Raw genomic sequence first — 21,521 nt, forward strand, 5'->3', positions numbered from 1 at the left:
GCAAACAATCGTGAGCCCCGCCTCATGGGCCACGACCTACATAATGAATCCTGTGGCAATGTGCGCCCACATGGCAAATTTGCATCGAGCCCCGACAAAGTTTCCAGGCTGGTGTTTAATGTGGCTGGGAAGTGAAGGGCTTCGAAGATTGTCCTACCAGCCACCTCAATTCCCAGCTCTTCAAGAGGTCTACATGTGCTCAGCCTCGGCACAGCTCCACTTTCACAACGCCACCTGCATGATGGGAAAACGTGCCGTGGTCAAATTCTAGATTCACGCTCGGACTCCGAGTTGTGGGCATGTCAGGTGACCAGCAGGGCTGACCGTTGCCATGGAGACGCAGTAGCCACAACCGCATGAACCGAGTGGCTGGGGACCGCCCCTAGGCACCTTTGGATCAGTCAATGGTGTCTGCTGGGTACTATTCTGTTCGAGCCAAGCGCGAATTCAACCCAGGCAACCCCAACTGGAATAGAAGTAATACTAACTTGCTCCTCTATCTGTAATTGAGGTCTACGTACATACTACATAAGCGATGTACACTCATGGTATCTGACGTATTGGCGTGGCGACTGGTACCTCTGCGCGGCAGTACGGATGAATCGTAACTCATGTTGAGTGCTCATTCACATGTCGAGAAACTTTCAAGATATCGTCCTTGTATTCTCCAAAATTCGCAGGATAGGAAGATCCTCATATCTCGCTAGAAGTATACGCTAGATAGCCAGATCCTCCACGCGTACGATGCCACATCCCATCCCAGCGCAGGCCCAGCCGGCGGTGGAGCGGTTCGGGTTCCAAGCCAAGGAAGTGACATGCGTTTGCTCATCATGGATTGTTGTGAGATAAGAACCAATCTGGGGTCGCTTGTCACCGGCCAAGTTTCGGGCTAAGCTCTGAGTCTCAGCACGGAACCCGTCAAAGAAGCGGCTCGCTCCCGAACTATTCTTGTCAGTGCCTGGCGCCCAGTCGTGAGAGAACCATGTCTGTTGCCAATGTTGCTCCTTGCTGTAGAGCAGCCGTCGAAGTGGATTCGCTGCTACAACTTCGCCACTTGCAGTACCAAATAGAAAAGAGGGATGGAAAAAGCTGCAAGGTGCCATGCTGGTGACTGAGCTTGGCATCCGTCCAGCAGAGTGAGTTGCGAAAAAGCGACGAAGCGGCATGAATCGGCCGAAATCATTCTCATCATAGGAGCACACGGCCTGGAGGATGGGAGAATAGCTGATCTGACCAGGGGCCTGCCGCTGGCGCACAGGCGCTGTATTTTCGCTCTCCGAATCAACCATGGACCACAACCGCGTTTCGCCATCTATGGACGTGGTGATAATAAGATGAGGATTGGTCGGATACGCCGAAGTTATACTTAGCACATATGACGTGTGAATGGGTTTGTAAACGTAGGGAGCAGGCTCAGTGCCATCTGTGGGTAGTATGCTCCAGACCGCAACAAAGCCATCAGAGCATCCCACGGCAATGTCAGTCGGGGAGAGCCAGGTCAGACATGTGGAGACGTTGGAAGGCACCTTTGCCTCAAATGCGGGTGATTGAATGGCAACTATTCATTGAAGTTTAGCGTAACGTCCACCCCCTCACAGTTGAGATGCTTACCAAATTCAGTGGCCTCCCCCTGGCTCAACTTGATGTCCAACACCCTCATCTTTCCATCACCCCATATTCCAGCCAACAAGCCGACGAATTTGGTCCCGTTCTGTTCGTCAGCATCTCGTTTGGCTCGTCCCATGGGACACCAAGCGATGCGGCGCAAGTCCCCCCACTCAGTACACACGAGTAATCGAAGCCGCGGCTTAGTTTTCATATCAAGCGTACGGGTGACGGGTCCCGCATGTTCACCCAGGAACTCCCATAGCTGGAGTGCGCAGGGATATGAAGGCGTTTCTCGAAACGGAGAAAAAGGCTCTTCGTTGTGAGAGGGATCGTCCTCTTTTTGATTTGCCCTTATGGGCGTGACCACAGCCAAGTACTGGGATAAGCCTTCCTGGCAAGGAGCCCAAGCCAAGCACTGGATCTTTTGCTCAAAACTAATCAGCCAGCCCTCACGAACATTGGCATTGACTCGATCACTCTTCTGGGCCTTGACATCAGCCCAGGCCTCGCCGAAATTCATGGACTCATGGTGGCCCAGGTGAAAGGCTTTCTGATGGTTGGCAGGACCCACGAGCACGGTATGTTTTCCTTTTCTCGCATGCGGCAAGTACTTTCGCCGAGCTTCGGTCTCGCTGAGCTTGGGTCCCATTTTCTGTGCTCGCTGAAAATTCTGTCCAATCACAGCATCGTAGTACCAATCCCAGCCAGATGTACGCTCACGCTCGACATCTTCCGGAGCAACGCCCCAAGTTGGCCCGAACTCATACTCGTTCAGCGGATTCTGATGGTCTAGAGTATATCTCGTAGGCAGGCAAGTGTCCACCCCTCGGGCCCATCGATCACGTGCATACACGGCGGCGAGGAGATCTCGTGTATCGTCACCAAAGGTCGACATGTAGTGCATAGGCTTGGATTCATTTTCTTTAACATCATTGCAGCCCCTGAAGCGGGATTCAGCAGCAGGAACTCGGGCTTTGGGGCTACTGCCACTGCTTTCAAGAATTTTCTGGCGACTTTTCGCGGAACTGAATTGGGGTTTCTCGTTCCGTGTTCTTGGTGTCGTGGGAGCAGAGCTACCAGGTTCATCGGGGCCTGAGTAATCCGACCTTCCAGCTCTTCTGGAAGCTTTGGAAGTTTGCTTCTTGGGCGTTTCATCATCACTGTATGCTTCCTCGTCGTCTTCTTCGTCTTCTTCTTCCTCCTCCTCTTCCTCATGCTCGTTCGCCTCTTCAGCAAGGAACTCGTCATCTGAACCAGAATCTTGATCAAGTGCTGGCTTGGACCTTTCAGTCTTCGTTTTCTGCTGTTCCTCTGATCCAGAATCGTCACTTATCCCCGCTGACTCAAAGGGATCAGTCGTGTAAGTTGTCCGCGGGCCTTTGAGGCGGCCGGACCTGCGAGCAGATGACATTTTGAATGGGATACAAAGCCCCACAAGTCTTTGGCTTTGCGCACAAGCACGTCCGAGATCTTTCACCTCCGCATGCCCTCGCCTCTCACTCCCACCCTATACGTGCCGATATGATCGATTTATCTCCAGAAACCTTTTATTGAGAAGAGATGCAAGAAAGGGCAACCGTCAAGGAGTGGAGAAGCTCAAGCGTCTTGCTATAAAATCAACGCTTTACGTGCCGATGGGTTTAGAATGGCGCTATACCTAAAATGGACGCGTGCGTCCACCGCACCCAGTCAAAGCCGCGGTCGCAGTTCATAGATGGTTGTTTATTGGAGTATCACTACTTATAGTCCATGTGGTAGCAAGAAGAGGAATTGACTTTGAGGTACTAAATATTGACAAAAAATGCATCATTTGAAAGACTTTTGAATCTCTTCAAGAGCGCTTAATCGGGGTATCTGTCTCACAAAAGTCGCGTGCTCCTCCTATGTGTCCCTAGAATGCTGTCCTTGGCAACGGAGGCGAGGATTTGGTGCCAGAGTTCCAGCTTTGGCCAATGTCAAGTTCACAACAGCCTAGACAGACTTTCCAGTTTTTCTTCCATAAGACTACGCAGAACTCTCCAGATAGTCACCGGTCATTAAACTAGGATACCGATGTAGGGTCATATGCGTCTTGTTTTGAAATTCCAAGCTGACAACAAAGAAATGATGATGTTGTCAAGAAAATCTTCCTCGTTGGCGTATCAATAAGCATCCTTCGTTCCGTGCCATTATTGATTCTAGCCCTGTCCTGTAGCCATCGAAGGAGACCAGGTGCGCCTTAGGCCAAATCTGTTACGGTCGGATGTGATCATGAAGACCCTCTGCGTCGATATATACAGGTTCGAAGGACTCGCAAACTGGGAAATTAATACATGACTGACATTGGATAGTCATTCGATCAACCATATTGAGCATGTCCTAGAGCAAGCTCCTCCATAAGATGTATCATCTAGTTCTCACGTCTACCAGCACCATTGGTGTGGTAAATTGTTTTGTGGCCGGACCCACGCATGGCTGGGAAAGGTCTAGGAGTGACAGGCACAGGGATACGCAGTCAATGAGGTGAGGACCACCCTCACAACCAAAAGGTCCCTGATGGGATTCTGCACTCTTCGCCGCTTTGCACTTTGGTAATTAGCAAGGAATGTCTTCAAAGCATCTTCTATCCCTCCAAAGTTCTCTCCATTAGATGGGATATGACCAGTGTAAAATTGTCAGCTAATGTCAATGTCCCTTATATTTGATAATAAAAGGCATCCAGCGCCTAAGAAGTAAACAATAGGCGGGCGGATTCCTCCTTAAGCAAGTCAGTAATCAAACACCAAGGCAAAGTATCCACATCTGCTCTATAATCAAAGTATGTAGCTACAGCTCAGAAGGAGTGATCGAGCGAATACTGATCATTCTATTTTGTTCGAGGTTGCCAGAAGCCCGGCAATGCTTAGGTTGAGGCGCGATGAGACCTGTTGAGGGGCTGATCCCAGGACCGAGTACGGACTACGTCAAAGGAATATGAACCCCACAATTCACCCGAATCATCATCCTCCTGCCAATTTCACCTCGTTGCAAGCATTCCATCTTTGTCACAATTCTGATCGTACATGAACGCAATGGCCTCTTTCAAAAGCCTCGGAAACTCGCATTCGGGTATTCTTCATGAATATGTAGCGCCCCCATCTTGGTGACTGACCCATTGATATTGCCGACTTGTCTGACCATTTCTCTAGGCGCCCAGACTTGTAGCCTTTGAGTTTACGTCTCCCGCAGACAAGATCAGCAAACCGAATAGTCTGATATTCATCGGTGGATTGACCGATGGCTTTTGCACAGTCCCATATGTCTCTAAACTGGCGAAGGCCCTGGAAAAGACTGATTGGTCGCTGTTCTCCATTCTTCTGACATCCTCATATAATGGCTTCGGGACCAGCAGCCTTGACAAGGACGTCGAGGAGATCGGCAAGTGCGTGCACTTCGTCAAAGAGCTGAAGGCCGCAAGAATGCCCGGGGCTTCTGAAAACATCAGGAAGATAGCGATCATGGGCCACTCGACTGGTAGTCAAGATGTTCTGCACTATCTCTATATGCCCAATCCGCTCCCCAAACCTGATTTCGACATCGGGCTTGAATACCTCATCCGCCCAAAGATAAATGGTGCAATTATGCAGGCTGCCGTGTCAGATCGAGAAGTCATTCTGGATGTCCTCAAGTCGGCAAACCACCAAGGTGAAGTGGCAGGTGCTTACAGACAACTGGTGAACGCCGCCAAGACGTTGCCTTGGACCCAGGATGGGAAAGATTCAATCCTCCCGATGAATTTGACCGCCCTGCTTGGATTGCCAGGAGACGCACCACTCAGTGCTCGAAGGTTCCTCAGCCTAGCCAGCCCGGACAGCCCGGCAGCCCCCTCGGAAGATGACCTTTTTAGTTCCGATCTGAGTGACGATCGTCTGGGGCAGACTTTTGGGTGCGTTGGCACCCGGGGACTGTTAGAGTCTAAGCTATGCGTTCTACAATCAGGCGAGGATGAATTTTGTCCCTCCTGGATCGACAAGGAAGCCTTGATGAAGCGCTGGAAACATGCAATTGAGGCTGGCGGCGCCGAATGGGATACAGAGGTCAGCGGCGTCGTACCTGGTGCCAGCCACAATGTCCAGGACAACGGCCAGGAGGATCTGATTGAACGCGTTCTACGCTACTTGAAGAGCCTTTGAGACAAGTGAGAAGGCAAAAGAAATATTTCGGATTCTGGTCATTGAGTTGTGGTGGTATTATGAATGGTCCCGACGCATATTCCAGAAAGTGAGGTTCATGCAGCCCTGGAGCCGCCGGGGAGGGTGTGGAAGAAGATGGTTCAATGGGGGTATAGAAGGACTTGAGCGGAAGCATTCGAAAATGCCAAAGCGCCGAGGGCGAATGATCGATTGAATGCATCGATAAATTTCAATTGGGTCGGGGCACGCAAAGGCAGTCATTGTGAGTGACAAGGCTTTTAGACCTTTAGCCAGAGATTGAAAACACCCTTCAGGTATTCGACGATTTCAGATCCTCCAAGCTTGCTCTCGCCGTACAGACGATCCACAAATGTGATGGGACACTCCTGGACCTTGTACCCCATCGCCTTGGCGCGCACCATCATTTCCATTTGGAAGCTGTAGCCCTTGCTCTGTGTGCTAACAATGACCTTTTCCAGGACCTGTTTCTTGTAGAGACGGAAGCTTCCCGTCAAATCGCTGACACCGGGCATCAACATGACGTCGGCAATGAGGTTGGCCGTCCGCGACGTAAACTTGCGGAAAAGATCCCAGCCATAAACGCCGCCCTTGATGTCCCCACGATTCGCGTACCGGGTGCCCGTGACGATATCTGCGTCAGTCTCCTTTTGAATTCGAATCATCTCAGGAATGAACTTGGGGTGATGGCTGAAGTCGGCGTCCATGATAATAACAAAGTTTCCTGTCGCATATTGGAGACCGTGAACGTAGGCGGTGCCCAGCCCGAGCTTCCCCTGGCGAGGCTTCAGTACAATGTGTTCAGGGCCATAGAGGCGCTGAAGTTGCTTGCCAATCTCGAGGGTCCCGTCAGGGGAACCATCGTCAACAACAATGATTTCCCAGTCCAAGTTACTGTGAATCAATTGACAGGGTCAGCGTCCATAAGCCTTTAGCGTGACATATCATGATCACGTACTTCTCGTTGAAGGTCTTCTGGATCAGCCAAGTGATGATAGGGAGGTTGCGCCGCTCGTTGTAGGTAGGCAGGATGACGGAGTACTTGTTTTTTGTGGTCGCCATGTTGAATTGTGGTATATGAGAAGTAATTAATCAATTGATGTCACTGAAAAAAGTGTAAAAATTTTGGAACGAAAGAAAAGAAGGTCAATAAGGAGTGAATAACTGGCGACAACTTGTGGTTTCACTCAGGAGCCAGATGCGCCAGCTTGTCCAGTCCGGAGTCCACCGCTTTGGGCAGAACCGGATAGCTTATCGCAGCGGCCACGAGCTTCCCCAAGTTCTCGGCTCAATCAATGTCGACCGATTAAAGCTTTCGCTTTTCTGCTTCGAGCTTCCTATCATGGCATCCGCGAGCTTGCATCAGCGGAACATATCAAGATGTCAGTCTCTCAATTGCATTGATTGACGTGCTCTCCAGTGCAATGTAATTGAGGCCTAACAAGATACGTTAGCTTCCCGGCCCCGCAGCTCCACGCGCGGTCCCTTGGATAGTCCAGACGAGTAAGCTGTCGAACTGGGGACCTAGAAACCATGAAGGATCTCCGAAGCTGACCATCTTGTCAGTCCACTGTCTGGATCACCGACGCTTGGGTCTCCAGATCCTATTGCACACACTCTTGCTCACAGTGATCATGTTGCGGGCTCCTCTTTTTTTGAACTAGATCAGTTCGCCCCGGATGATCTACCAGAGACCCTGGGCAAAGATGTCTCTTTCCTCTTACGACACGATATATATCATCCCCTGTCACAAAATGACATTCCATCACCGCTCCGCTCGGAGTTCATGATCCTCAATCCAGGAGAGCCCCTCTCCTCGTCGCTCAGTCTCCTAGAGAGATCTCTATCGGAGGGTCATTTTCTGATTGCTGCACATCTGGCCAGCTCCATTCTCACCTCGTCGCTGATCTCGCAAACGGATATGAAACTGGTGTTCTCACTCTTTTTTACACGACTGGCTTGTTTGGAACTGTCCGGGAACACGGCACTGGCTGCGCAGGAGTCCAAGGCGCTTGAAGATCTCAATTCGATGTTCTACTATATTGACTCTAGCCTTGACAAGTCCGATCACGACACAAGCAACGACAAGATTCATTCGCGCCCTCTTCGGCACATAGTACCCTGGCCACTTCGGGTTTTGGCGGTGCGGCTACAGAGTATTGGCTTCGGAGACTCGCGCCGGAGTATTGGTGGACTTTATGAACTCGGGATGGAGGCACGGCGAGAGGTCTTGCGGAAGGATATTAACCAACATGAAAGAAGAGTCTGGAGGGAGAGACTCGGCGATCTTGGAATTCGAAGTGCCAATGCGCTGGTGGAGATGGGCGATTTGGATGCAGCTCGACGCTCACTCGAGATGCTTCATGTCGCTGACGAGCAGAAAGGGACTCTGAGTTTCAGGAAAGCGCTCTTGTTCCTGCGAATGGGAGCTGTTGACGAAGCGCAGCGAGTACTTGACACTCTTGAAGAGTCGGATGAAGCTGCACTATTGCGGCCACTGCTCAGTATGTCCGAGGGGCGCTACGAGGATGCGGCAACTGAGTGGCGAGTCCTCCACGAAGACTCACGGAGGGCAGATACTGCGCTCACGGGGCAGAATATGGCCGTTTGCCTTCTCTACTGTGGAAAGTTGGATGAGGTACGTTGAATGATCCTGCTGCGCCGTATGTGTCAGTTCGCCTTACTAACAGAGAATGTAGGCTCGTCAACTATTGGAGGCACAGATTCAAGCCAACAACTCTTTTGGTAGTCTTCTTTTCAACCTTTCGACATTGTACGAGCTCTCCTCCGACGGGGCAGTGGGTATGAAGCGGCAACTAGCTGCCACTATTGCAAAGCAGTCAATCTCCCGAAAATCCAATCTGGATCGACCAAATGCAGATTTCAAGTTATAGTAGTGTGAGGCAGAAATTCCACAAAAACGATTCTGTCTCTGTTTGACTACTCCGTCTTCAAGCAAGTTTGCGGTGAGCACACAAATGTCTCTATTCATACCTCGATTCAACGAATGTCTTGTTGACTTGATACTAATACAAAAAAGAGTGCCATTCTCTCTTTGAAACGACTGTGCCAGTCGACCGTGGCCCTCAAGGAACGACCGAATCTGAAACGCCGAGCCCAATGCTGTGTGAACATGTCGCTAAGGCCCTGCCCCGCCTGTCGGCGCTGTCTCTGGTTTCGCAGGTGGCCGTATTTTCGGTCGTCTGATAATGATTCTTTCGCCTTCTTTTTCCCAACCAAGATTTTCATGCTCGACGAGCTTTTCCCATGTCCAATCTTCATCGTATCCTGTGCATTCACCGACCACCAATTCTACAGGAACACTGAGATATGCGCTGCCAACGGCCTTGAGGGCTCGTCTCCGCATCTGAGCCATCGCCCAGTCCATCACCGCTTGCTTGGATGAATCAACATTCTTTCGTACTCTCCAGAAAAGGACCCAATTGCCGTGCATCAATGCACAGAGGGCTTGATCGATCTCAGTGTCGGCAAATGCAAAGTCTCTGCGCGCGTGTGCGCGCAGCTCGAGAGCAGAGACCATGTCATTCTGTCGACAGGCATAGTCCAGTATCAGATACGATACCACATCATTCAAATCCGTTTGCCTGAGCGGGTGGGCTCGCGTGTGTAGTCTCTCGAGGCTGTAACGCAGGGACGGAAAGTACGATGGAGGGTGTCGCGCGCGAATTGACAAGCGGATCGAGAAGATGTGGACGCGCTGGATAAATTCTATGGGCGTCTCTTTAGCAGTAGCAAGTATGGCTTCGCGAAGCTTTCGCAGTGAGAGCAAAAGTGTTGACAGCTCTGATGATGCCGATGGAATGCTTTTGTCAACCGCATTTCGTTTCGTGGAGGGCAGGGCCGCTGGCGGATTCGAAGTTGCATCATTCGAGGCGCTTGTTGGCATGGATATGAATGCAGCTCCAAGATCTTTGTTGTTGTCATGGCAGAATTTAACGTAGCGCTCTGTGATTTTGGAAAAATACTCGGTTTGAGCTTTGACGCTCAAAAGCCTATGGTGGTCAGGTCAATCCAAGTGTACATGCCGAGGCAGATTGTCGCGCTCATACTTCCTGTCCCCCTTTGACACAAATCCGACGCTTTCCAGCGTGTCAGCAACCGGTTTCAACCGGCTGCCCTGTGCTTTGGGCTGCATTCCGCGCATGAGGGCATGAGGGCGTAAGGGACGGTGGTGCGGGGAGAAGCGTGACGGCGGCTACCCACAACATTTACACTCCACCGGCGACCGTTCATTCCACCCGCGGAATCCATACACTCCGTCATACGAAGGTGTGGTGTCTCAAGATGCCTACTACTAATACGGGGATTTCACTTTCTCTTCAAGCCAAAATTGAGGATTTCAGTTGCTATTAGAAGTACCGGCTTGTACAAAATTCTTCAAAATCTCTTCACTCTTCCAGACATCTCCAAATTTCCTGGTCCTTCTCTCTAAGCAGCATGTCACATGTCCTCTGATGGCGCGCTATTATGGAGGTTCATGTTTGTCTAGTTTGCACCGAGGCTCCCAACACGAAGTCCAATCTTGTGCTTTCCCCCCAACTACTCAACACATTCGTTGTATATAGATTGTTTGATTTCGAGTTCCTTTTGACTTCTACTATTGAACCCCTTTTTAGATTATTGACCGGCTACTGGGTTCTACCTCGAGTTGCTCCTTGTTGTTGCTGTACATACTTTGAGGCGGAGATCTGCCGGGCCGACAAAGCAACCATAGACGGCCCTGATCACCCATCCAAGACGAACAAGATGTCTCGACAACGCCGTCCAATTGAAGAAACAAAATCAGAGTCTGCGAAGCAAAAATCTTCTTTGGTCAACTCCGTTGTGAACTCACCAGCTGCAACTATGAAGAGGCTGCTCCATTGGGACGATTTACCTCACTGGCAGCGCGACAACCAGCATATTCAAACCGGATATCGACCCGCTTCCTCGTCCTTTTGGAGATCGTTTCACTCGCTGAGCTATCTGCATAATGAGTCGGTCAACATTTACACTCATTTAGTTCCCAGTATCGTGGCAATCCCCGCTGGCTGCCAGCTTCATCGAGCTCTTTCGCCGCGGTATCAGACTGCCGATGAAGCAGATATTATTGTCTTTGCGTGTTTCTTCACAGGCGCAGCCTTCTGCCTCGGCATGTCGGCCACCTATCATACCATCTCCAACCATTCGCCTCGAGTCGCCCGCATCGGCAATGCTCTCGACTACGTTGGTATTGTGGGCCTCATTGTTGGCAGCTTCATACCCAGCATTTTCTATGGGTTCTACTGCAATCCCGACCTTCAGTATCGATACTGGACCATGATTTGCACTATTGGCTTTGCTTGTATGTGCGTCTCAGTCATCCCTCAGTTTCGGACTCCCCGCTGGCGACCTTTTCGTGCGGCCATGTTCGTTGGGATGGGTCTCTCTGCTATTCTGCCCGTCCTCCATGGACTCGGCCTATTTGGCCCTTTACGCATGCGTCAACAGATTGGTCTCGAGTGGTTGTTACTTCAAGGATTCCTGTACATTCTCGGTGCGGGCATCTATGCGGCACGCGTGCCGGAACGGCTTCGCCCGGGCCAATTTGACCTCTTCGGCCACTCGCATCAAATCTTTCATGTGCTGGTAGTCTGCGCGGCAGTAGCCCATCTGACAGGTCTCCTCAAGGCATTTGATTATCGCCACAGCGGGAATGCCGAGACTTGTCAAACCCTTCGCGGATGAGTCATACTCCATGGGAGTGCAATCGACGGGTGCGACTCGAGGCGTCCCCAAAATTGGTACCGAGAGCTTGGGGACCCCAAACGATGAGGTAGTACACCAGACTCATGGCAAGTGGAGAGCCCAGATCAAACACCGTGTTTCTGCAGTGGCACCAGACGAAGTGAACCCTGCCGTTCTTCCCAGAATCAGAAGGGAGCGAACGTTTTGGGGGTCCCAGCTGACAAGCACTTGGCTCATGGTGTGCAACAACAAACGATTCTTGGAATGAGCGGTGACTCCCACCATGTTTTGTGCACCCGATCGGCTGAATCTAGACGGAACTGCGGCAACTGTGCGATTCAGACGATTTACACGGTCTCTTGTCGCCTGCAATGGTCTCGGTATGGTCATTGGAGAAGAAATGCTGGGGTATGGGGTCAAGGCTCTACTGGTGACAAAGATATCTAACGCTGGCCGTTGACGATCCGTTGAGTCCAATACGATGCTGCATCCGTCAGCCTTGTCAGAATGTGTCAAAAACAATTACCAGAGCCCTCTAGAATTCAATAATGACTGGCTGATGGTGACCAAAGTTACATTCCAATGTACGTAGAGAGCTCTTCTTTCACCCCACGATGAAGATCCTCAGAAACCTGTCAGGTCGGGACTCGCTCAGTCAGAAGTTATTTGATTCCGGTGCAGACTCACTGAGAAATTGGAGAATCTGAGCTTCCCATCTGGCGCGGGATCTGGTCAATTAGAGAGTCAAGTGTGGGCATTTGACAAAAGTTTCTGTGGCCCCTTGCGTGTTCATACCCATCATTATTTCCAGACTCGAAAACCGACTTGTATATAACTGACCTCAATGGGCGCCACGTTCAGAAAAAGACACGGAATGATGCTTCCGAAGATAGTAAGTTCAAGGCGCTCACATGTGAGGTTGATCAGATGCAAACCTGTAGGGTGTCACAGCGGCTGATGCAGCTAGCAGCGGGACAACCTTGGCTACTGGATGCAAGTGTGACATCGTGAAGACGGCCGAGTCTAGTATTTTCGTTGTCCAGTGATTCTCGATGACCGGTTTGCTGACCTGAATCGGGCGCGGAAAAGTCCATACAGTGTCAGTGGAATAAAGTTAAGTGCGTGGGCTTGGACAAACATGATGGAATTTTGAATCTTCTCCCTCTTCCTCTTCTTCCTCTTCTTCTTTTTTCCACGACTGCTGATCTAGCGAAAGCGGTGACTGTTTCTCCTTCTCTGTACGTTTATACCTTAACGGTCATCAGGCGTAACTATTCTTCGCGGAAGCGCATTTCTGAACAGTTGCTGGGGGACATACCGACCGTCGTCCGCTCCTGGTCCAGTGAGGATTGCGATACCTTGCTCCATCTGAGGAGCCACGGGTTCCTTGAAAAGCTGCCTGTTGATTCCTCTCGGTGCTACAAATCACCCGGAAACTCAAGGACGCAACTTCGAGATTTGTACTCGCGCATCATCGTTTGCCAGCACCTAAAAAGGAGGAGACACTTTCTAAAAAGCCTCAAATGCTTGCCGACTCAGCGGAGAATCAGCGCGGTGGAAGTGATGTACCTAAGCTGCGTACGGCGTGTGAGAACTGCAGGCAGTCCAAGGTCAAATGCAATATATCCGGCAAAAGCATGTGCACTCGGTGCCTTCGAAACGGGCTGCAATGTCAATATGGCTTTGCCAACCGTTCGGGCAAGCCGAAGGGGAGCAAGAACCACGCTACTTTGAGAAAATTGGGTGAATTGCCTGATGAAAAGCCTCCTGTGCGAACCTTTCGCTCGGCACGAAACGGGACCGCTGCCGAGCGTCGTGGGTCATTTTCGACAAGGGACTTGGTCGGGTCCAATGTGGACCGAACGGCCCTGGAGAACCATGTGAGCGATGGACAACTACTTGATGAATCGATCTTTGACATCTCCGCTAATCATTCCAACCGGGCGTCAATATTGACAGACCGGTTTTATACCAGGCCCATCGCACAGGTGGGACAGCCCAAGTAGTCTGGATAACGGAGCTCTGCCGGTACCACTGTGTTCTCCACTGGGAATTCCCATGGCCGGTCTCGAAGACATGACTCCTTCCCTCCTAGTCGGATCAGAGTACCCTAGCTCACCGGAGACGTCTTCGCTCATGACTTTTGACTCGCCAGAGTTTTGTATGAGAAGTCCTCCACTCAGTGACTCGATGCCATCCCCATATGTGCCTCTCGCTCTGTGCGAATGCAACGATATGCAAATGTTGAATTTCAATCGCCTTGGTCAGCTCCTCGCCAACCCACAGTGCTTGCGGGTCGATCAGTCCTTGCAAATCATCAAGACGACGTTTGCTGTTGGACAAGTCTTCCTTCAATGTCAACTCTGTACCAAGGAACATTCCAATCTCTTGCTTCTCACTTCTACTCTTGACGTGGCGATGCAATTCTTTGAACGATGGGTGTTGCGACAATCTAATCGAGCGCCAGATGCAGAGCCTCAGAGTATCAGATACGGTTACTACGAGGTCTGTCAGGAGGAAGCCGCTCAAATCCAGGGGCTCTTACTCCGCAGCCTCCTCCGGCAGGGAAAAGGCTTATTGTCAATGTTGGATGTTGCTGTCACGACAAACCCCACTGATCCTGAAAGCTTGTCGATGACTACTAGACTGGATGTGTCGCAAGAGATTGATTCCATCTGGGTGTCTTCTGAGGACTGTTTCTCGCCCACCGCCGAGACCGAGGCCGAGACCGAGACTCAGACCAGTGTTGAATGGATGAGTGATGGGGATCCTCAGAAGCAGTATTTGTTGTCCAACATTGCAGGCTTACAAGCGAGGCTGGACGTCTTTCTTCGATCCGAGTCGATTGGTGGATGTATCTGCGGTTGCCAATCCACGTTGTGTTCTTCCTAGAAAACAAGGAATGTGCAGATGCGCCATCTTGCCACGTGATGGTTTTGTGCTCGTGATGAATTCCAAGACACATGCTGATTATATTTCAACGAGTCCTGACCCCTTTTTTTTCCCCTTCTTCCTTTTTCCTTTTTTCCATCTTTCTTTGAATAGGGCTCTCATCTGGAGACTGACAGATAGCGGCATGCAAAATGTAATTGATACGAACCTGCAAGGAGAATGTTTACGACCATGTAGGAAATACAGCTTCCGTTTAGCATTGAGTACGTAGAAACAGGTTTAATGTTAGCCCATTCTCCTGACTAATAAACATTGCTTTTTCTGAACCTGGTTCAACATAAGACGTCTGTTCACTGCAGGTCATACATAGTAGTTTTTATGTCCAGTCCAGCCTCGTCTGTTAATGTCGAACCCCAACCCTCAAACCCCACACTTTCGGTCCGCGGAGGAGCCTCGGCAGTTCCAAGCCGAGTTTAAGCTTCGCCTGCACCCCAACGTCACTTCAAAATATAAGAAAAACACCTCCCCAACCCCTCCTCAGACCGAAAATCGCCGTCCTGGACCCATAATAAACGAGTCCGACCTTGCAACGATCGATCCTGCAGTTATACAAAAGAAAAAAAAAACATCAACAAGACCAATTGCAAACATGGCGCCCTCCGACCGTCTGAACCAGGTCAATAAGCACCTGAATTACCCGGCGGGCATGCTCGCCGGTCAAGTCGCCATCATCACCGGCGCTGGCCAGGGCATCGGTGCCGAAGCAGCTCGACTTTTCGCCAATGAAGGAGCCAAGGTCGTGGCGCGGATATTGATAGCAGTATGTGGAATCCCCCAGCTCCTTTTTTTTTTTTTTTTTTTTTTTTTTCGCAAAGCGTCTGCGTCTGGACACAAACCCTCGTCGGCGGGGGGATTGTCAACTGGGGTCAGATCAGTGGAGTGTTATGAAGGGCTGATGGCCCTTCTACCGGCTCATCTCCTTGAGACTTGAAGGAATTGTCCCATAATGTGTTAATTCTCTTTTTCAAATAGAAAAGGCAAACGCGGTGGCTGATGCCATCAATGCCGCTGCTCCCGGTCGAGCATTGGCTGTTGTGGGCGATGTTCTCGACGCCAATTATATCGATACGCTGGTGAAGAAGACTGCCGAGTTTGGCGGGGGCAAGATTCATATTATCATCAATAATGCCGGGTTTACTTGGGACGGGGTCATTCACAAGGTGAGTTTTTTTCTTTGTTGTGTCTCTTTATTTCCCAGCGAGAATTACCATGTCCTCGATTTCCAACTCGACCTTTTCTTTCCCCTTTCCCCTTTCCCGTGTACATCCAATGAGATGATAGACTCAACACTGCCGACGACTGGAGTGACGCGAACGGTCTGCTGACATGATCAACAGATGACAGACAAGCAATGGGACACCATGCTGGCAGTGCACAACACAGCACCATTCCGCCTCGTCCGAGCTGCTGCACCCTACTTCCGCGTCAAGGATCAGGAGCCTCGTGTAGTAATCAACATCAGCAGCACCAGCGGTATTCACGGAAATGCGTAAGTCATCAAACTTCTTTCCCCCCCCTTCCCTTCTTATTCTTCCCCAATACTCATCTCCTCCCTTCCCAAAAAAAAACAGCGGCCAAGCCAACTACGCCGTCGCCAAAGCCGGCGTCGTCGGTCTCACCCGCACCATCGCCAAGGAATGGGGTCCAGCCTTTGGTGTGCGTTCCAACACCATCGCCTTTGGCTTCGTCACGACCCGTTTAACAGCCGCCAAGGAAGCGGGTGCCTTTATCACCACGCCCGATGGCGAAAAAGTCGCTCTGGGTATTCCCGGAAAGCAATTAGATGGAAAAAAGGGCGACGAGGCGTCGTATCCGGATATTCCGCTTCGACGACCGGCTAGTCCGGAGGAGGCGGCTAGAGCCGTTTTGGCGGTGGCGAGTCCGTTGTTTTCGTATGTGAATGGGGAGACGATTCGGGTGACTGGGGGAAGGAATATGTAAAGTGTTTGTGGTTCTGGATGTGTGGGGGGAAGGAGAAGGAGGAGAAGGAGGAGGAGAAGGAACTGGTATATGGATTATTTGGTTGAATTTAACAGGGGGATTATTGAGATTGAGGGTAGAGATTACCCTCTCTCCTATCTAGAATCTGTGATTAGTATTCATCACCAACTGGGGTGCGGAGAATCTTCTCGTTTTTCAAGAATAGGACCCTTGGATAGGTGTGTAGGAGATGAGATTGAACGAGCGAATACTAGGGTAGCTAGGGTTCTACTAAAGTCAGTCGGGCTCACTCACGAGTGACGGCTGCCGAGGTCAATGAAATCGACTCATCGTTTAAACATGAAAGGTAGAATGGATCTAAAGGGTGGCGATACCTAAGATAGAGCAGCACACAAGATCTACCTCTACCCGGTAGGTAAGAGGACCTTGTCAGGAACATTAGGAACGCACTATCACTCAAGGACTCATACTCTTACACTCCAGGCCGCTTGTTTCACACAGAAAATCTTGTTTCTTGATCATTAGAGGTCATCAAAGTGCTCCGTAGTCTTCTATTCAAGGTATCATATCATGTCGAAGAAGAAGCAAAAAGAAAACTCAAGGCCCTGAGGATCCAGATACCCAGGGCCTCAGTTCTCCCGATGACGCTGTGCGTGACAGCGCCGTGTCTATATACATATCATTCCTGGAAAGGGGGAAAAAGGCTAGACAAGGAATCAACCAGCCACACCAAGGCCCTCTGGAGAGTCACTAGGGACCTCAGCCAGCGCGGCCCATATATGTCATCCCAAAAAAAAGAACGCAAATGATAAATTCCAGCCCGAGAAATCAAAAGGAAAACACCCATATCCATCCCACATCTGATCGGAATCCCGGGCAATTTATGCACCACGATTATCCCGATGAGAGAAAAAAAAAAAAGTCAACCCAGAGGAGGACAATGGGCAAGGACTGAAAGGACAAGACCCTGACCCTGTTCAAGGCAACCGGAAAAAAGAGTTCCTCCCGATTTTAATCATGCCGATAATTTCCCAAACGCAAGGGTAACCCAAAAGAGAAACAACTCCAAAGCAAACAAAACCCATCCAACCCAGACAAAAGGGGGAATATAAAAACAGTAGGGAGCAGGCCCAGAGGTTCAGACAGGTCGCGCCGCGATGAGACCCGAGACCTGACGAATCATGGACCCGAATGGCGAAACCCGAAGCACAATAGCAGAGAAATATATCCAGGGAATTAAGAAAGCGTATGAACAGAGAGATAGCACAAAGAATACAAAAGCTCGCGGCCCGAAGAAAAATCCACGCATGGCCGGGCGATAGCTTTTGGGGAAAGGTGGAACCAAATCGGAGCAGAAAATGGCTGTCATGGCGTGACACATCCGGAGTGCCTAGGGGTTTGAAAACTCCGACCGGTTGTTGCAAAGGGGCCAAGGAATCCAGGAAAAGGAATAAACCAGGGTGAGAGCGTGGACGTCGTCAAAAGATGCATTATAAGAGGTGTGAAGAGGAGGGGGGGGGGGGGGGGGGTGCGATCCTGAAGGCAGGATGCCTGAAGGAAAGGGACGTGGAAAGGTTCCTTCAGCGGACTTGAATGGGCGCCATAGAGGAGAATGAGCCGATCAGCGGCGGTTGTTGCGTGCCAGCGGGTTTGCAGTTTGGATAGGACATCTGCTCCACAAAGTCCGGCGACATACAGCCATAATCCGAATAGTCTGAATAGTCCGCGGTCAAGGCCGACGCATCGGAGTGTGCAGAGTCGGAAAAGTCCGAGTAGTAAGAAGAATCGGAAGAGGATCCAGAGGGCTGAGCATGCATGGGGAACTGCGGGTGGACCAAATCGAAGGGCATCGTGTATGGCACCTGTTGAGCAGGCGCCGCAAGAGCTTGAAGTCGATCCCACACCGGGAAGATGGGTTCAACGCCATGAAGCGCCGCGGCCGGAGAAGGCAGCGGCGTCGGTTCCGGGGTTGGGACCGACTCGGTGAGCCGGGGGCAATCCAGGATGAGTTGGCGCAGCTCCGGAATCGTGATCCTCTGGACAGGGTCGCGTTCAAAGACACGGCCCAAGATGTGAACCATATCGGTAGACAGGGGCAGAATGGACTTGAGGAAGAAGGGATCCTTGAGGTAGGCCCGATACGTGGAGTCCTCGAGCGAAGCGCGCTTCCAGGGATTACGACCACAGGTCAAGTTCACCAGCATGACGCCCAGACTCCAGACGTCGTTGGCCGGTGAGACATAGCATGACATGGGGCGTGGGTGAGATTGTTGACACTCTGCAATGTTATGGATTAGTGGTGCATTTCAGACACACACACACACAGAGAGAGAGAGAGAGAGAGAGAGAGAGAGAGAGAGACGAATGGGCAGCAGGAAAGTATAATGAATGAACTCAAGTCATTGGGGCCACTGGCCCCCTGCGCGTGCAACGCCAGAATGGTAGAAAGACTTACCAGGCGACATGTAAAACGTGGAACCGCATCCAAAGTCCGAGGTATAGTAATCCTCGGTCGCAAGGCCAAAATCCGCGAGCTTGACCGTGGCGCCTTGATCCGTCACCAGGACATTCTCCGGCTTGAGATCCCGGTGATAAATGCCCACGGAGTGACAAAACTGCACAGCATCCAGAAGCTGGACAAAAATCTGCTTGGCAAGCAGGTCATTTCCGACAAAGTGGCCCTTTTCCGTGATGTTAGAGAACAAGTCCCCTTCGGGACAGTACTCCATCACGACGTAGGTGCAGTCCACGGAATCCATGATGCGTACCAGGGAGACCACGTTGGGATGGGCACTGGCCTGATGGTGAAGTCGAATCTCTCGTTGTTGGTAGCTGAGTTGTCGGGAATCCAGCCCGGACTTGTTCAGGGCCTTGACGGCGTAGCGGCTGCGGGTGTGAATGTCGACGGCGGTGTAGACGACTCCATACGCACCCACGCCCAGAACACTTTCCAACTCCAGCCAGCCCGCCAAGATGAATCCGAGACGATCCTCGGGGGCATAGCAGCGAGGGACGGTGACATGGGAGGCGTCGGGAGATCGGTAGGATACATCCTGACAATCCGAGAGTCCGGAGGACCTGATGAGGGGGAGAAGGGGAGAGAGAGAGAAATCCTGATGGGCAGGCCAAGCAAGTTCCAAAGATCCAGAAGTTGGCTGTGGAAGGAGGCGGAGGACAGAGGAGTGGATGATTCAGTCCTCAGTACAAGATAATAAATGCGGTTGAGATCCTGTCCGATGGAAGGAAATCACAATCCGGGATGTTTTTTGAGTGTCCCCAAGGGTTTATACGTGGGTGTTTCTGCTGGATTGGAACAAAAAGCGACCAGCTTGTCGTTCGGGTGGCAAGTATGCAAACAAACAGACCGAATCCAAAGGATGGAGGAAGGAGGGGGGGGGAAAGACCAGGTTCGACAGTGGCAATGATCGGATATCCAGTGGACTTGCAGAGGCGCTTTCGCAAGGATGCGATCACACCGTTCCAGAAGGAAAGGAGGGTAGAGTAGTACTAAAGATGTTTCGTATTCTTCACTCCCAAGACCAGTCGTGGGAGGAGGTTTCTAGAAGTCCATTCCCGGGGAGACAAGTCACAGTCCAAATGGATGGGTGGGGGCCGGGGAGAGCAAGAGCACAGATAGAGTCCAAAAGCAAGCGGAAGAGACCGGGTCCAGGTATTCAAAAACAGATGGGAGGTAAGCAGAGACGGAGAAGAAGGGAAGGCGACTAAGTGACGGTGACGATGTCAATGTCGGTGTGGCACCGAGATGCCAGATCCAGAGGCTGAGCGGAAAAGGAGAAAATGAGAGGACGAAAGAGAAGAGTTGAGGAGTAGGGTTGAAGTGGAGAAGATTTGAGGGAGGGAAATGCAGGCGAGAGAGGAGAGGGAGTGAAAGGAAACAAGGATGATAATGAAGAAGTATACCGGAGCGGAATGGAATGGATGTTAATATGGGAATCAAAATGGGACGGGGCGAGTTGAGCTGCGTGCAGTATCAAAGTGATCACTCTGTTTACGGGAGGGGGGGAGGCGGAGGCAACGGGAGACACACGGGGCTCTTTTTTTTTTTTTTAAATCCATGTTCGACCCATTTGGTCAGATAAAAATAAAATGATCAAAAAATAAACCAGATCAAAAAAAAAGATCACAAATTGAACAACTTCAGGCGGGATTTGGTCCAACGAGCGAGCAGAATGGACCCGACGGACGAGATCGATGATGCGGACAAGTGGGTGCGTGGAGTTTAGAGGGCGATGGGCGACGGTCTCAGGCCCGCGAGGCGTGGCCACCGGTTTCGATAGCGTGGCACTTACGGAGGACTCGGACTGCTCTCTCCCTTTCGAGTGCTCCAGTGCTCCAGTGTTCCAGTGCCCATGACCGGGTCCCAATTGTTTCCACTCCTTGGAACTGTCAAGGCGCTGATCCGAGAAGGCCTTCCCTGTGCGCCGGTGGCTGTGGCACGGTGCATGGTTCTAATCCGAATGGGCTCCTCCCGCTAGGCTGAGTCGAGCGCAGTGCAGCACTCACCTGGTCCCGAGTTCATGTTGGCTTGCTGATGACTGGGCATTCCGCAGATGTCGGCGCAAGAGGCAAGAGGCAAGAGGCGGGTGTCGGGTGTCCAGACAACACGATCCCAGCATGCACCTCGTTTGTACGACCCTTCCCGACTCTGTTGGAGTGGGAGTTGGTCAATTTCCGACCTTGTGTGTACAAAACATGCTTGATGGAGCATGTCCTACACTCCGAGATGGGAGGATGATGATGATCGAAGATGATGTGGTTCTACGATGGAATCTCTCTTCTCCCCGGTCGCAACCTAAACTGTGTGTCCCGGCCACGTTGGGGATACCTTGGACAGTAGCGGTGTACTGGTTGTACTTGGTGTGAGGACGCCAGACTGCACAGGTCATACCTGATCCTCCACACTGTTTCTGCTCCCGGCCATCCACACTTGGGCTCCTCAGGCACTGGGCAAGGAAACCAATCCATCAGTGGTGTGACTGGGTCTTTTCCTTTGGGGGTCTTGGTTTTCCCTGGTCGTGCTTCCTGCACTCTGAGGATGCTCGACACCAATCATCCTCAGGGGAAGCTGGTGGGGGGGAGGAGAGGCTGCCGTAGATAGTGCAG

The 21,521-nt window shown here is 51.2% G+C and overlaps 9 protein-coding genes across 9 annotated transcripts; 5 read left to right on the forward strand and 4 right to left on the reverse strand.

The window, feature by feature from the left end:
- Nucleotides 1–716: 716 nt before the first annotated feature.
- POX_b03188 (uncharacterized protein) lies at nucleotides 717–3,019 on the reverse strand (the record flags this gene model as incomplete). Its single annotated transcript, XM_050112090.1, has 2 exons — nucleotides 717–1,558; nucleotides 1,612–3,019. The coding sequence occupies 2 exons, from the start codon at nucleotides 3,017–3,019 to the stop codon at nucleotides 717–719; spliced, it is 2,250 nt and encodes a 749-aa protein (XP_049972436.1).
- Nucleotides 3,020–4,658: 1,639 nt separating this feature from the next.
- POX_b03189 (Fusarinine C esterase sidJ) lies at nucleotides 4,659–5,759 on the forward strand (the record flags this gene model as incomplete). The annotated part of the gene is made up of 2 exons (XM_050112091.1): nucleotides 4,659–4,712; nucleotides 4,776–5,759. The coding sequence occupies 2 exons, from the start codon at nucleotides 4,659–4,661 to the stop codon at nucleotides 5,757–5,759; spliced, it is 1,038 nt and encodes a 345-aa protein (XP_049972437.1).
- A 278-nt stretch (nucleotides 5,760–6,037) lies between these two features.
- Nucleotides 6,038–6,839, reverse strand: POX_b03190 (Dolichol-phosphate mannosyltransferase subunit 1; the record flags this gene model as incomplete). The annotated part of the gene is made up of 2 exons (XM_050112092.1): nucleotides 6,038–6,671; nucleotides 6,736–6,839. The coding sequence occupies 2 exons, from the start codon at nucleotides 6,837–6,839 to the stop codon at nucleotides 6,038–6,040; spliced, it is 738 nt and encodes a 245-aa protein (XP_049972438.1).
- Nucleotides 6,840–6,975: 136 nt separating this feature from the next.
- Nucleotides 6,976–8,671, forward strand: POX_b03191 (uncharacterized protein; the record flags this gene model as incomplete). The annotated part of the gene is made up of 4 exons (XM_050112093.1): nucleotides 6,976–7,159; nucleotides 7,232–7,280; nucleotides 7,344–8,415; nucleotides 8,477–8,671. 4 exons carry the CDS (start codon nucleotides 6,976–6,978, stop codon nucleotides 8,669–8,671), a joined length of 1,500 nt encoding a protein of 499 aa, XP_049972439.1.
- Nucleotides 8,672–8,916: 245 nt separating this feature from the next.
- On the reverse strand, nucleotides 8,917–9,942 carry POX_b03192 (uncharacterized protein; the record flags this gene model as incomplete). Its single annotated transcript, XM_050112094.1, has 2 exons — nucleotides 8,917–9,790; nucleotides 9,848–9,942. The coding sequence occupies 2 exons, from the start codon at nucleotides 9,940–9,942 to the stop codon at nucleotides 8,917–8,919; spliced, it is 969 nt and encodes a 322-aa protein (XP_049972440.1).
- Nucleotides 9,943–10,544: 602 nt separating this feature from the next.
- On the forward strand, nucleotides 10,545–11,504 carry POX_b03193 (ADIPOR-like receptor; the record flags this gene model as incomplete). Its single annotated transcript, XM_050112095.1, has 1 exon — nucleotides 10,545–11,504. One exon carries the CDS (start codon nucleotides 10,545–10,547, stop codon nucleotides 11,502–11,504), a length of 960 nt encoding a protein of 319 aa, XP_049972441.1.
- A 1,523-nt stretch (nucleotides 11,505–13,027) lies between these two features.
- POX_b03194 (uncharacterized protein) lies at nucleotides 13,028–14,396 on the forward strand (the record flags this gene model as incomplete). The annotated part of the gene is made up of 2 exons (XM_050112096.1): nucleotides 13,028–13,384; nucleotides 13,464–14,396. 2 exons carry the CDS (start codon nucleotides 13,028–13,030, stop codon nucleotides 14,394–14,396), a joined length of 1,290 nt encoding a protein of 429 aa, XP_049972442.1.
- A 649-nt stretch (nucleotides 14,397–15,045) lies between these two features.
- Nucleotides 15,046–16,397, forward strand: POX_b03195 (uncharacterized protein; the record flags this gene model as incomplete). Its single annotated transcript, XM_050112097.1, has 4 exons — nucleotides 15,046–15,216; nucleotides 15,434–15,616; nucleotides 15,794–15,945; nucleotides 16,028–16,397. 4 exons carry the CDS (start codon nucleotides 15,046–15,048, stop codon nucleotides 16,395–16,397), a joined length of 876 nt encoding a protein of 291 aa, XP_049972443.1.
- A 1,580-nt stretch (nucleotides 16,398–17,977) lies between these two features.
- On the reverse strand, nucleotides 17,978–20,937 carry POX_b03196 (Negative regulator of sexual conjugation and meiosis; the record flags this gene model as incomplete). The annotated part of the gene is made up of 4 exons (XM_050112098.1): nucleotides 17,978–18,675; nucleotides 18,853–19,510; nucleotides 20,552–20,832; nucleotides 20,922–20,937. 4 exons carry the CDS (start codon nucleotides 20,935–20,937, stop codon nucleotides 17,978–17,980), a joined length of 1,653 nt encoding a protein of 550 aa, XP_049972444.1.
- Nucleotides 20,938–21,521: the final 584 nt, after the last annotated feature.

Source organism: Penicillium oxalicum, chromosome II (assembly GCF_001723175.1).
Source record: "Penicillium oxalicum strain HP7-1 chromosome II, whole genome shotgun sequence".
NCBI lineage: Eukaryota > Fungi > Ascomycota > Eurotiomycetes > Eurotiales > Aspergillaceae > Penicillium > Penicillium oxalicum.